Genomic DNA, 15951 nt, shown 5'->3' with positions numbered 1-15951 from the left:
ACCGCATCCCAAAACCAGTCCAGCTCGTCCCTGCCTCCCTAACCTGTTCTTCCTCCCACCTATCCCCTCCTCCCACCTCAAGCCGCACCTCCATCTCCTACCGACCAACCTCATCCCGCCCCCTTGACCTGTCCGTCCTCCCTGGACTGACCTATCCCCTTCCCAACTCCCTACCTACACTCACCTTTACTGGCTCCATCCCCGCCTCTTTGACCTGTTTGTTTCCTCTCCACCTATCCTCTCCTCTATCCCTTTTCTATCCGCCTCCCACTCTCTCCCTATTTATTTCAAAACCCCCTCCCTCCCCCTTTTCTGATGAAGGGTCTAGGCCCGAAACGTCAGCCTCTCTGCTCCTATGATGCTGCTTGGCCTGCTGTGTTCATCCAGCCCTGCACCTTGTTGTCCCCCTTCAGTAGGTTTTCTTCTTTCACTTAGTACATCTCAATGTAGTTCCTGGTTCCACAGCAAGGGTGAGGGAGACTGCTAGAGGTCAGTGGAGGACTCCATTGGCTCTGGAGGTTTGGTTGGATGATCTCCAGGTGCGTTTAGGACTGATGGCTCAGACTTGTTGAGGGATGTGCCAGATGCAAGTGGCCCCTCCGCAATTTCAACTTCCAAAGATCGGAGAGAAGCAGGCAGGGTGGGGTGGTGCAGATGGCAAACACCTCTGGAATGTGCTGAGAGGCCCGAGGGGCTTTCTGTCACCACCCTATCTCCTTTTGATAAAAGAGCACCTGGAATGGGTGCCAAGTTCCCTGTCCTCCTGTCGCCATGCCTTTGATAATAAGGACCAATAGCTGAAGTGATGGAGTGTAGATATGAACATGTACCCAGCAGGGTCAGGACCTGTCTTTCCATGGCAGTTTGAGGCAGTTGGGTCTCCATTGCTTAGCTACATTCCTACAGGCTCTGGGCTGTGAAGGCCATTGCCTCCCACATACCTGTTCGCTGCTCCCATTTTCCCTCTGTGTGCGTGGATGACGTGCCTGATTGGCTGACCCAGGGATCCTATCCTGCCTGGGGCTGAGCGGCAGGCTGGTTTCCGATAATTCTCCAAGTGCCAGTGGCTTGGAGAGCTGGCTCTGTGTTGTGTTCACCACATTGAGGCCCCACACTTGCTGAAACTGTTGTTGCCAACAAGGTCACAGGCAATAGTGGTAGCACACAAGGTGATTCAGCAACAGAGATAGAGTATCATGTAACAGCAAGAAGACTGTGGCACTTAACCCTGGTGAAACAGAAAATGTCATTGATCTTGTTGCAACACTTCTGACTGTTCCTCTAGTGCGTGGAGATGGCACGACCTGGGTGGAAACTTGGGATCAGACTGCCAGTGTCTGGTAGTCTGGCAGTCCTCTAGGAAGAGGTAGGCCCTTCTCTGGACCACCCAATCCATCAAGACTTCCAGGTCACTGTCTGAGAATCATGGCACCATTTTTCCCTTCTCAAACTTCTTTAGAAAGGCTCTCCTTCAGTGAGTAGGATGACATTGGAGCACCAGTGCTTGCCTGTATGAACAGTGGCCTTTTAAAAATAGTGCAGCCACCAAGTATGCCAGTCTTTCGGTGGATATCTGGTGAATTGCAATTTGTCTAACCAAGGTGAATAGTGGAATTAGGCTGGAATTGGTGAGGAGGGCCACCATAGGAGCAGCGTAGGTATGTGATGAAAGATCTCTCTGAACCTTATGAAAAGAAAGCCTCCAATAATTGCCAACCCCTCATAATCCTAAGGCTGCTTAGAAAGCACAGACTTGCATTGTGGTACACACAAACAACTAGCTGTGAAAGGCTGCAGCAAGAACACTTTGCATGCAGGGACAGGCATCCAGCTCACAGATTGGATCAGGCTTCATCTCAAGACTGTACACTTGCTCTCCTAGTTCTCGCTCACTTTCACTATGCCTGCATGCACACAGCATCCATACTTTCACAAATTAATCCAGTTACACAACCAGCCCGCTTGCCTTGCTGGTCAGCAGTCCTATCAAGATGACAAACATCTTGCTGTATGGCAGAATATTAAGTCAGTCTCACATCTACACCTGTGCCAGCAGCTTAGACAGCAAACTCATTGCAAGCAGGCATGTCTCAAAGTTTTAAGAAAGCAGTCCTTTCTGAAGCAATGGAGGCACATGTCAGTCAAGGATTCTGGCAGAATAAGTCAAGGGCATCCTCCAATATCAATCCAGGGGGTTGGCAATGATCAGGCATCCAATCCGGCTGCTCTGTCAGGGTTCCATTCCTCTGCAGTCCAGGGAGTGATTCAGGGTCAGGCCTATGGCTCCATAGTGACCAGTCTGTGAAGTAGGGCGTAGTCTGTGGAGATAGATGAGTGTTTCTGTACAGTAGTGGCTGTCACATTTGCCTCACTCATGAAAGATCGCTGGTTCGAAATTCTGCAAAAAAAGTGTTGCTGCATCAGGTGCAGCACACTGGTTAGCACTGCTGCCTCACTGCACTAGGGACCTGGGTTCAATTCTGGTCTTGGGTGACTGTCTGTGTGGACTTTGCATGTTCTCCTCTTGTCTGCGTGGGTTTCCTTCAGGTGGTCTGGTTCCCTCTCACAGTCCAAAAATGTGCAAGTTAGGTAGATTGGCTATGCTAAATTGCCCCGTAGTTTCCCAGAGTGTGCAGGCTAGGTAGGTTATGTAGGAAATGGAAGACTATGGGGATAGGGTGGGATGCTCTTCAGAGGATAGGTGCAGACTCTTGGGCTGAATGGCCTCTTATCTGCATTGTAAGGATTGTCTGATTCAATGTACAAACACCAGTCAAGGAAGAATTCTCATCAGGGATGTCTGGTTTAGGTTGCTTAAGGGGGTAGGCCATGCTTAGTTCATCAGGCCTGCCCACAAAAATTAAGAGAAAAGAGGGACGAGACATGGGAATCAAAATGCAGAGACTGGGGGCTGCAAGCTGGGTGTAGGATGGATTATGAAGGGAGGAATTATGAAGACAATTATGAAGGGACGCAACTGTATTTGTAAGAGGCATTTGGTAAAGCATGTGTGGAGAGGAGGTAATGCCACAGATGGATGCATCCACAGGTGGGAGCACTCTGCTTTCAAGAGGGAAGACTGTCTGACCACATCTGGCATGGTCACTTAATTGGTCAGGGTCTGGGGCCAGAAAGATTGGCAGGTGTAGGATCACGGTTTGGGTGGAGACCCTGGGGAGGTGCAAACCCTAAGGACTCACAGGAATGACTACCAGGAAGGGTATGTGGATGTTTGGAGCCTTAACTAGAGGCAGAGGCTGGAAGACACTAGCTGAAGAGGGCTCACTATTGCCTTCCATTGTGCTGGAAATTGAAAGTGCACAATGGGGAAGCAAATCACTCTGTTCATACTCAGTGTGCAGATTAGGTGCATGAATAAGAAAGGTTTAGAGGGAGATGGGCCAGGTCTGGGCAAATAGGACTAGATTGGCATGGTCAAGTTGACCAAAAGGTCTGTTTCCATACTGTATGATTCTATGACTCTCGTGTCTTGACCTGTGAGAGAGTAGACTGCAGAATCTACCAATACAAGGTCTTTTACAGGGAAACAACCTTACACACAGACACATACCTACAGAGTCCTTAATCTCTGGCAATGGCAATATATTGCCTCTCTTTATGCTGTACACATCTATGCCATAGACATCTCCAACTACTTCATTCACACCAATGCATTTTGGACACACAGGCCAGGGAAATAATAAGGATGTTTTAGGATGAGGGGCAGTGCTGTAAACAAAACCCATTGCCCTATATACACCTTGTTCATTTTCCCTCCACATGCTGCAGCAGGGTCTCAACACAGACATCAACCCATGGTTAGAAACAAAAAAACTGCGGATGCTGGAATCCAAGGTAGACACACAGGAGGCTGGAAGAACACAGCAACCCAGGCATCATCTGGAGGAAAGGAGCAGTCAACATTTCGGGTATTACCGAAATTTACCAATGCAGTTCTGAGGAAGGGTCACTGGAACCAAAACGTTAACTCTGATTTTTCCTTCACAGATGCTGCCAGACTTGCTGAGCTTTTCCAGCAGCTTCTGTTTTTGTTTTGGGTATTACCCTTCACCATCCTATCTCCTTGTGAGGGAGAGATCAACTGAAGTGCTCACAGGGTTTCCTGTCCTCCGCTCCTGTGACTTTGGTTCTGAGGACCAATGTCTGGGACAATGAAGTGCAGGTGTATGAACATCTGAAGTTATCATTGATGCACAAAAATCCAAAGCAGCACCTCATCTCTTCAGAAATCCTAGCAAAAGGTGATTCAGATCTGCAAGTGTAGTGGCACCTGATACATCTTCAACAGATTTGGGAGCAGGGCTTTTTCTGTTGCAGAATGACAAAGTTAATCACTGCATTGATATGCCTCTACATTGCTAACAGAAATAAAGCTTTACAGAGCTTTACACTACAATTGAGAAAGAAGCTTTAGCAGCAATGGGAGCGTGTGAAATTATTTCGGTCACAATTATTTCAAGACCAAATTTGTGCATAGACCATTGATCAATCTTCTGAACACAACAAAAATCACCAAGATACTACCTAGAATTCAGCAATTCAGATTTTGTCTCATACACTGTGACTCAGATTTAGAGTATTGACAGGAGAAATATCAAATGACAGCAAACACACAGTCAAGGACGTCATCGATTACAATGGAACAAGAAGATTCAAACTTCATTAAACAGTTTGAAGCCTGCACCTTAGATGTTCCTAAATACTTACCAGCTAATGAAAGCAAGCCACCAGCTATCTAAGAAGGCAATGGGATGAAGAATATATCTAAATCCAGAAATGCTCTCTTGAGGGATGGCCATTTTATCAATTCTAACAATCCAAAGGTACACCAGTATTTTGAAACTATAAGGACTTCTATCATTGATGACTTGCTAGTCTTCAGTGATAGATTAAGAATACAAAGAGCTTTTTAATTTGAGATTCTTCAATGAATTCATTAAGGATAATTCATAGTTACAAAGTGTTATGTGAGAGCACCACAATCAATCTGGTAGCCAGGCATCACTCAATCAATATAGAAAATTGTCACTGTCTTTTGTGCTGCAAACAGCCAAAGAAAGAAGAAATTCTATTATCTTTTCATCTATTCATTCTATCCATCTTTTCCATCAACATCATTTGAGTGTCTGGGAATGGGTTTATTTAAATTAAACAGGAAAATGCTCATTATTGTTGCAGACAGCTACTCAAAGTGGATTGAAGTCAGTTATCTGCACAGTACCATAGTGGAGGCAGCAATAAACTTGCTCAAGAGGATCTGCAAGGGAATCTGGATATTATAGAATCAGACAATGATGCATAGTTTTCAAAAAAACAGCTTAAGAGATATGCACATAAGTACAATTTTGTTCATGTTGCTGGTTCATCTCACTCTCCTCAAGCAAATGGAGAAGCTAAGCTAGGAGTGTTAATGATAAAAGCATTGCTGAAGAAGAATGAAGATTTGAACCTTGTATTTATTAAATTACCAATCTTCACTCAGAATGAGTTATCACTGTCACAGATAATGATGGTCAGGAGACTAAGAACACAAATTCTATCTCTGACTCTGATGTTAAACCCTCAGATTACCAAGAGTGATCATAACAGACTGAAACAGTACAAAGAGGACCACAGAGGCAATGAGTTTCAAAAGTTCAGTAAAATTCACATAGCACATGTATTACCAGAGCTGCAGCACAGGGAGAGAGAAGTGTGAGAGATCAGTAGAGAGAAAGAATGATCATTGCAGAAGTAGATTGTGTAAGGTTGAAACAGATCATGTTGATTATAAGGAGAAATCGTAATGCATTGATATCATTGAACAAGAAACTAACAGAAAAATAGAACTATTTCTCAGAACAAGAAAACTCTACCACCATCACGCTGACAGAAGGGACAGTCCAGAACATCCTTGATTCAGAATGAGACCAGAACTAGATCAGGGAGATTGGGCAAAGCCCCAAAGTGACATCTGAGACATTGGGGAGGAGATTAGAATGTAAATATAACTGGAATGAAGACTTTGGGGAGACAAAGAGTAATTGCAATAACATCAGAAGCATACATAATGATGTAGTAATGATATCAGAGCATATGATTAAGTAGAGAGAGCTGGAAGAGAGCAGAAGCTGTAACCTAATGTGAAAGGGACATGCCTGAAGATCAAACTGTAAATAAAGAGTTCCTGCAGAAAGTTGCATGGACTTCAGTAGGATTATTTTGAGTGGCTAAACAGAGTTAAACCCCAAGCATGCAAATATTTTCACTGCCTTTGGCATGTGCCACCACCAAGCCAATCATTCCTTTCTGGGATTTCTAAAAGAACATTCCATCCCTGTCATCCTGCTCCACTTCTCAATCGGATTTAAATCCCATTCTCTTTCCAATGGAACTATTCCATCTAAGTGCATATAACTCTACAACTTCCATTTTCTCTCTCCTCACCGTCCAAGTCACCATGTGCTCTTTCCAAATGAAATAATGATTTATATGTAGAATTAATTTAGTACACTGTTTCCACTATTCAATATACGGCCTGCCCTACACTGAGGAGAGATTAGTTGACTGCTTTGCAAAATATTTCTGTCCACAAGCTTGACCCTCAATTTTCCAACAGTCACATGTCATTTTAATTTGCCACCTTTCTCTGATGGTGACCTCTTTGTCCTCAAATCCTCAGTGTTCTGATTTAAGCTAAATGTAAGTTTGAGGAACAGCACCTTAAGTTTAAAGTAGGCATTTTACAATCTTTTCAACTTAACATGAGATTCAACAGTTTCACACTAATTTCTGCCCATAATCTATTCAGGTTTCTTTGCATGTTTCAGTCTTAACTCATTCTTTTTTCTCCTTTTCGGTTGCAGCTGTCATTTCTTCTCATGGCCCATCTTTTGTTTCTTGTCCCATTATCGCTCCTTTTGAACCATTAAACTCTTCTGATATTTAATCTTTCTAGTCTTCCATCCTAACCCAAACTTACCCTTTTATGTTTTTTTGCACTGCTTCATATGCTGAATATTTTGAGTATTTTCTGTTTGTTTCAGATTTCCAGCATCCCCAAGATATCACTTTTTCTCAGGGATTTATTGCAGTTTCAGTAAAATTCACATAGCACATGTATTACCAGAGCTGCAGCACAAAAAGAGAGAAGGGTGAGAGATCAGTAGAGAGAAGTAGAGAGTTGTTTGCAGAGATGGTAGCATTCTGCTAAGTCTTGAAAGACCAATGCTATATGTTTCTGTGACCTTCATGAATCACGAGATTCCAGGCACACTGAAACTATTTTACTGGTGCTCCTTTCACGCTGCAGTGATGTTGCTTAAACCACACAAACATCCTTGACAAGCCGACTTTATACCATCTGTGCCAAAATCATATGTTTACTTTGGCAGGTTTCAGGAGTGCATAAAATTGGTTAGAAACTGAAAGTAACTTACTTGCCTGCAATTTCTCTTTCATGTGTAGCTCAGAACAGCTATGGTGAATGGTGAAACTGGATCATTTTCAATGAATGTTAAAGTACCTGTTGATGATGGGGTAAGATTTGCAATTATTTTAACATGTTCTACTTGTGTGCGATGCAATGTGATGTCATCTTTATGTTTTGGAAATTACAATAAGTACACTTGGACTCACCAGATAGGGTTTAGTGGGTGCTTGATTTTATTCACTTCTATCAAATTTGATTTGCAATTCACAATTCCACACAGGGACATTTCAGATCTTGGAACATCTGAGGCATACTATGAGAGCAGATCTCCTGGCCAGAGTAGCTATCAAGTAGCAACAGACTGGTTAAGGGGTTAGTGATGTCTCTCCCAACCTGTGGTTAGTTCCTGTTTGCCCAACCGTGGCACAGTTGAGATCAAAGATGATTTTATGAGGAAATGAAGATACATATGATCAACTGCCAGTGATCTTATGCATCAAAGACCTAGGCTGTCTAACCCTGCAGATCTCAAAATCAGTGCAAAAGAAACAAGTTTGAGAAGTAACAAACTCGGATTGACACCCCACTGAGTGTATAACTTTAGGTGCTTCACTGCAACAAAATTAGCAGTCCAACAATGTGCACTGTTTCAAATGAATATGATCGAGGTACTGTCTTTGATCTCCATCTGTCAAGCCAGTAAACCTCTTTCAGTACTGTGTTGTTGATAATGGGTTGTGAAGGTGGCAGCCGCTGCTTTAACTACCTCCCTCTGCTGTGTTTTTTTGCCTTTCTACGCCAAACAATTCTGTCTTTCTTCTACACTTGTAACTGTAGATTTATCCCAACATAAGAATTTGACATTGTTTTTCCTACAAGTCTCCTTGCAGTTACACGCTTCTCTTCTCACCTGGATTTGCACACACTTCTCCTTTAAACCTACAATTGGGCTGTGAATAATGTAACAACACAGCAGTTACTGCTGTTAATGATGTGAATTTATATCAGTGATAATTAAGAGATACAGCAAGCCATGCAAACCGAATTTCAAATTTAATAAAATCTAAAATGTGATCCAATTAAGAGTTAAAGGATCAAAGTCAACTTTTTTTTCATTTTCTGTAGTGGGTTGTTATTACTGTCGTGACAAACAAATTCCATTTTTTAATAATATATATCTGCTACCCTTTCTGAACACATACCATTTATGACTGGAAGGCCATTCTTAGTTCCCTACCCTTAGACTTCTGCCAATATTTTTCTGTAATTGCCATGTTGCTGTGACTGGCAGAGTCTCTTCATTTTGTTCCTCCATGACCCCACCCATTTTATGATATATCAGCCAATCAATATGATTGTGTACCAGAGACATACACCAGCTATCACTTTGTAGCATACTTAAATAGAGGGCTACTTTAATATTCTGCCTTTTGGTAGTTTACACTTCTAATAGGAATTATTGGCCACTACCATAGTTTCTGCAGCAGATCAGAGCTTTGTAAAGCTTCCAGGCATCCAAGGGTTTTCTGCCTTCAGGGATACATTGATAATATTGTGATTACATATTAGATGTCTCTTTATTGTTTGTTAGTGGAGTTGCAAGAGTTTAAAAATATAACAGAGAGCAACTGCTGGAGATTGATTACCAGCAGAGGTTGAAACAACTGGCTCTTAATTACACAGTGTCCTATAACAATTGTGACATTGTCTCGGGCCTGAAGTAACTGTCACCAAAGTTACTTTGGCATGCAATGTAGATGCATAAGATGGAATTGTTGCATTAAATTACTTGTTTATACAGATCTGTTGTGGTTATTCTGTGTTTAGCAGTCTGGGAGATATTGGTGCCAAATGGGCATTGATTTGGCTCATGCTAGAGTCTGACTGAAAGGTGAAAGACCAGTGATATTGGTGCTAATAAAGCATCTGAAATAGTTACTATGCTGATACTATGGCTATAAGAGATGTATTTTGTTCGTTTTATAATGAAGAAAGTTTGAGACAGGAGAAAAGTGGTCTGCTCAAAGCCAATAAAGTCAACAGCTTGTGATGCCTTAGGTTCTTTTTTTGAAGTTGGAACAATAGAAACCACCTGAATGGGTGAGGTCAAGCTTCCACAGAACCAGGATTTTTAGTTTTTAGCTTTGTGCAGTTGCTGGAGTCTTGAAACTGGAAGTGAAAGCTCTTATTCCTCTCTCTGTTACGGCTAAAAGGTGGGGTTCTCTTCCTGCAGCTACAATTGCATGTGAAACAATCTGTTTTATTGAATCTGCCTTTTCTAAGATTGTGTTTATGGGATGTTACTATATTGGAACAATTAATTAGTAGTAGTTAATATATATTATTTTGTTAAGCATTTTGATAGAGTTACAGTTAAGCCAATGTTCTTTCTTACCTTTTTATTTTGTCTGTATTTTAACTGTAGTGCAAAAATAAAGTGTGTTTTCTTAAAGTTGTGTAGTCGGACCAAATTGAAGGGCATCTCAAACACAATGCCTTACACTTACTTTTAAAATAAGAAAAGGCTAGGGTCTAGGCTATCTTATTAATTTATTTTGAGGGGGTTTGGTCTGGACCATAATATTAATCTTTTCTGTGGAATACAACTCCTGAGGAATAACAAAAGATGTAGAGTGTACATTCTTTCCCATAGGGGTGAACAGTATTTACATAATCTCTAGGTTGTCAGTGTATTCAGATATACCACTAAAATTTACCTGACTAAACCTGTGTAGTGTGCCTATCCTGGTTGATCTGCAGACATTAAAAGTCACTGTCAGAGTGAGACACTGAAGTCACATGTCAGTCAGTACAGATAGGCTTTCAGATCCTCCTTGCTAAAGGACATTAGTAAACCAAATGGGTTTTCACAACAATATGACTATTTTCATTGTCTTATCCGAGACAGTAAATGAGCAGATTGATTGAATTAAACCTTACAATTTGCCATGGCAAGATTAAATTCACAATTTCTAGTTTGCTGAACCAGGACTTTAACTACAAGGTCATTATAACCATTGCTGACTAGGGCACTATTATTGACAGAACATATTAGTAGAGTGTCAAAGTTCCATGGCATGGAAAGCTATCTTGGTATTACATTAATCCCAAATTGACACCATTCACCTCAACTGCAGGAATGATTGCCATTAATTGATCAGCACAACATATGCAAGTTGTGGTCTAGGGTTAGCAGTAGTTATTTTGATAAAGTATGTGATGTCATTTTAGTTGCATACATAGCTGACTTTGCACATTGCTAGCCAAGTATAAGAGGATTACGTAGTTGACACATGTCAAGATATCTATATATTCTAAATGAGCTAATGTGCAAAGCTTTCTGTGCATATTCACACACACAATGTGTTAGTACCCTCACTGATATTTCATTACTTTTGTTCTTATTCTTTTATCAATTTTGAATTATGAGATGGAAATGACTGATGGACTTTGGGTACAGCCTGTGGTAAAAGGAAAAGAACAGACCAAAGAAGCTTTGTTTGTTTGCCTGGAGGCTAATTTCAGGCTGAGCCTTGATTAAAAAGTTTCTAACAGACACTGTGACCCCAAGAAAAGTATTGTATTTAAACAGATAGCAGAAGTTGGCTATTAACAAAGTCAGTACCTGGGAATTGGTTCTGGCAAGTCTGGAAGAAACCCCAGTGTTCAAACAGGTGGCAGTTGTTGAATGGTAATTGATGCCTCAGGAAGAATCAATCAGTCTATCAGGCTATAACCAGAATCAAAATTGTTCTTTTTCAAAACTATCTTTTCTGAGAAAGGGTTTTGGGTTGATGCTGAGACAGTATAAAGATTTGAAAGTTCCCTGCCTAATCTGATACTCTGGTTTCTGGAACTTGAATGAGTAGAAAGTTGAGTCAGAAGTGTTGCTGTCTTTGCCTGGATGAACTGAGAAGGTGACCCTTATCAACATTTTAGAAAAACAACCAAGGAGTCCACATTTACGCCTGGAAACATTGCATTGTGAAAACAATTTAAGTAATCTAGCCAGTTTGTTATTTTCTTTTATTTATCCCTTGACTTGTTTGTCTGTCTGTCTTTTGTGTGGACAGGGCTGAAAGCAAACAAATTTTTTGGGTTCAAGCATAGACATTAATTAGTTTGCTGTGTTATTTAATCTTCTATCTGCTGAAATTTTGTGTATTTAATAAATTGTTAGGTCTTTTGTTTAAGTTATTAAACTGGTATCTGGAAATTAATTATACCCAAAGTCTATGGTTGGTTATTCAAAAGTCTGGCTAGGAACCATTAGAGTGACTACTTGGGGGCCTTTGGTTTAATTTTACTATGTTGCAAATGCCGAGGCATAGATGCTGGAGAATCTGAGATAACAAGGTGTAGAGCTGGATGAACACAGCAGGCCAGGCAGCATCAGAGGAGCAGGAAAGCTGACATTTCGGGTCTGGACCCTTCTTCAGAAAAGCATAGAAATTTGTTCAGCTATCTGTCTCCGTGTTGTAACAAATATGCATACGTGTCTTCGGTTCCCTAGTAAAACATTCAACTATTCTTAAATCTATCTTTTTATTCTTTCAGAAACGTGTCTTGTTTCTAACCAATGACTATTTCTACACACACATCGATGACACGCCTTTCAGGTAACATTCTGTTCCCGCCTCTGTGGTTCTTTAATTTCTAGAAAAAGTAGCTTATGAATAAAGGGTAACTTTTAGCTTAAACTAGCTTAAAAGGCAATAAGAATAACGTGGGCTAATGATCCATGCTGGTGGAATGGTATAGTGTCACTGGTTTAAGAAGACATAAGAAAGTTTTTTCTGCTCTTCAACACTGCTCCAACTCTCATGCTGTGATCCGTTGGACTGGTGTCCAAAAATGTCAAACCAAATGTTTATTTATGGCCTCAGTTGAAATCAACTGGCAGGAGATTGGACTGCAGTGGAGTGAGAGAAGGTCTCTAGTATGTTCTTCCCTACCTTTATAAAATTCAAGGCCATTATCAGTACCACTATCTTTCATCTTTCATTTCTGAGGTTCAGCTTTGAGGCTGTACAATGAGGGATAGAAATCAAAATGTTACTATGTTAGAAATCTGCAACAAGGATGGACTGATCTGAAATATTCCCACTGACCAATCTACCGGCCATTGCCCCGTTTCCCACCTAGCAGAATAATTGACATTGACCATAGAGAATACTCTCAGGATGAGCAGTATTTATGGAGCAAGCAAAAAATATTAATGATTGTAGAAGGCTCTTCATCAAAAAGGAGCCTGTTTTCCCATACACTCTGACAGGGCCATTGTATAGTGCCTTATTTTCAAGGATCTTCTGCATGCCCTGAGTACAAACACAAACACCTCATACATCTCATAATAAAGATGCTATCAGGTTGGGAAGAATATTTATATAATGTCATGTTTATGACTTAATTATTTTCTTTTCAGCCTGTGTATTGTTCTTACAAGAGGACATGGTGAATCTCTGTTCATTGGAAATATATCTGTGGAAGAAGGTGAGAATGTATTGCTTGAATACAGCAAATTATCATTAGATCATAAGCCATTAGCATTCAAGATCCTTTTACATCTATCAGAATACTGAAACCCAGTACATTGGATCAATAACCCAACAGTATAGTTAGCAAAAGAAAATGCAGTTTTTTCTTACAATGGTTATTTGCATACTGAAATTTGAAATAAAGCACATGAGATGAATGACATTTTCAAATGAGTAAAGTAAAGTAAGGTAGGCTTCTCTCTCTGTCAGTCATGTCTGAATCCAGTGATAAGACAAATTTGAGATATCTGTGATTGAAAGTATTGCATTAACTAGTGCATCAACACCAAAGAGCTGAGACAGCTGTAAACTCTAGCCACTATGTACCAAAAGCTGGTGAGTTAGTATATCTCTCTGGACTGCCAAATTTTCCACAACATTGCTCCTGCAATGAGAAAATGGATGTCTCAACAAAACTGATATATAAATTTATGAGTTGAACCTGTGCTTACATTTATGCACAAGCAACTGCCCAGGACCACAGATATGGGTTGTGTAAGCAGAAAGAAGCAAAGATTGGGGATCATCTTAGGTGCATATGGCAGATAATGGAAGCTTGCACTCCTCAGTCAGGGCCAGAATTGAATTCTGGCGACTTGAAGAAGTGGGTTGTCCAAATGCTTACTTTCATTGTTTTTGATCATTTGTTATGTTGTATGTTATGTCTTTCCTTAGACTGTTGCTGATACTTATTTACTAAGATTTTAAATATTCATTCTCAGCAAATTGACATAACCTTAGAAGCCAATAATACATAACACCAAGCACTCTAGGCCTAAAATAAAAGTAAAATACTGCAGATACTGAAAATCTGAAATAAACATAGAAAATACTGGAGAAACTCGGCAGGTTTGGCAACATTTGAGCACTTACAGATGCGAACAGATTGGCTGGTTTCTCTAGAAATTTTTGTTTTTACTCTAGCCCTGAAGTTGAATTTGTACTTGTGAAACATTGCTGACATGGTTTCCATCAAATGTTCTTCATATTCTTTCCTCACAAGTCTGATAGTAGTCACCTTCAAAAGTGGCATATGCAGAATATGACTTGCTAACTACAATTGCAGGAGTGAGTTTAGTTTATGTAGTTTACGAGTTTATTCAGTTTGAGGAGAAATTCCTAAAAGTATAGAGACAGGCATTCCTGAAGCTTGTCAGGAGTAGGAAAGTACAGGGTTTTAAGCCAAAGAAACCTGCTGCTAAATCTATTGCCAATCCTCTCATAAGCACTGACATATGAGCTCACTAACATCTGCAGCATCATGCTACTTACCCAAGGCAGCTCTACAATAATGCCTACTAAATTCCTAACTTTACATGTGTGGCTGAATGAGGATTAATTTGTGATTCCCTCTCAGCCATTCTTGGTACTGCATCTCACTGTCTGAGCACATGTACATAGCCATCAATACCAGAGGATTTGGGCAGCAGGTTGAAAGTTAGCACACAAAGTGATGTAAAAAGTACAAGTGAACAGAAAAGTTTGAAGAGCACCAAGCACATCAACAGTGAGGAAATCAAATTCTTCTATAGCTGGTAAGAACAGGAACCTAGATCTGTGAGTCAATCTGTGAGAGGTAATGAGCAGCTTTCAAACCATGCTGGATAGGGTTTATGATTCCATAACTCTCAAAGTTTGCCAATCTTTGCATCACAACTGAATGCTGAGACTGTTGCTTTACAGGTCTTGGTGCCTCATCCTAGATCAGCTAATTGAATTGAAAGAGATGTTGATGAGGACTTCAAAATAATATCATTGTTGTAGTAGGATCTTTTCACTTGATAAAACAGTGCTGATCTTTCCCCAACTTCATGTTTAGGTTATGATTGACCTCTTTTATCCTTTGTTGACACAGTTTTATCATTCCTTCCAAAAAAACCAAAGCCAAAACATGTACAACAATGTCTTGTTTACCTCCTTACTACCACATGATTATCTTCAGAGGCCTACAAACACGACACCTTCCTGTTCTGAATGGACTGATTGCCTTTTAGTGAATCAATTGCAGAAATCAGCTTCCACATGTTCACTGAATGCAGCATCTCTCTTGACAACTCCAACTGTACTGTGACAACAAGGTGCAGGGCTGGATGAACACAGCAGGCCAAGCAGCATCATAGGAGCAGAGAGGCTGACGTTTCGGGCCTAGACCCTTCATCAGAAAAGGGGGAGGGGAAGGGGGTTTTGAAATAAATAGGGAGAGAGTGGGAGGCGGATAGAAGAGGGATAGAGGAGAGGATAGGTGGAGAGGAAACAAACAGGTCGAAGAGGCGGGGATGGGGCCAGGAAAGGTGAGTGTAGGTAGGGAGTTAGGAAGGGGATAGGTCAGTCCAGGGAGGACGGACAGGTCAAGGGGGCGGGATGAGGTTGGTCGGTAGGAGATGGAGGTGCGGCTTGAGGTGGGAGGAGGGGATAGGTGGGAGGAAGAACAGGTTAGGGAGGCAGGGACGAGCTGGACTGGTTTTGGGATGCGGTAGGGGGAGGGGAGATTTTGAAACTTGTGAAATCCACATTGATACCATTGGGCTGCAGGGTTCCCAAGCGGAATATGAGTTGCTGTTCCTGCAACCTTCGGGTGGCATCGTTGTGGCACTGCAGGAGGCCCAGGATGGACATGTCGTCTGAGGAATGGGAGGGGGAGTTGAAATGGTTCGCGACTGGGAGGTGCAGTTGTTTATTGCGAACCGAGCGTAGGTGTTCTGCAAAGCGGTCCCCGAGTCTCCGCTTGGTTTCCCCGATGTAGAGGAAGCCACACCGGGTACAGCGGATGCAGTATACCACATTGGCAGATGTGCAGGTGAACATCTGCTTGATGTGGAAAGTCTTCTTGGGGCCTGGGATGGGGGTGAGGGAGGAGGTATGGGGGCAGGTGTAGCACTTCCTGCGGTTGCAGGGAAAAGTGCCGGGTGTGGTGGAGCTGGAGGGGAGTGTGGAGCGGACAAGGGAGTCACGGAGAGAGTTGTCCCTCCGGAAAGCAGATAA

General features: G+C 41.6%; 1 protein-coding gene across 1 annotated transcript in view; it reads left to right on the top strand.

The window, feature by feature from the left end:
- The window catches only part of LOC109930100 (voltage-dependent calcium channel subunit alpha-2/delta-4-like), a 375911-nt gene that overhangs the window by 116618 nt on the left and 243342 nt on the right, over positions 1-15951 (top strand). The window contains exons 16-19 of the mRNA XM_048607861.1: positions 7468-7539; positions 11990-12051; positions 12858-12925; positions 13435-13573. Coding sequence (XP_048463818.1) covers positions 7468-7539; positions 11990-12051; positions 12858-12925; positions 13435-13573 — 341 coding nt within the window. The remainder of the gene's footprint in view (positions 1-7467; positions 7540-11989; positions 12052-12857; positions 12926-13434; positions 13574-15951) is intronic.

The sequence above is a fragment of the Rhincodon typus genome, chromosome 18 (genome assembly GCF_021869965.1).
Source record: "Rhincodon typus isolate 14 chromosome 18, sRhiTyp1.1, whole genome shotgun sequence".
NCBI lineage: Eukaryota > Metazoa > Chordata > Chondrichthyes > Orectolobiformes > Rhincodontidae > Rhincodon > Rhincodon typus.
The sequence above is the reverse complement of the archived record's forward strand: the minus strand, read 5'-3'. Positions and strand labels throughout refer to the sequence as shown.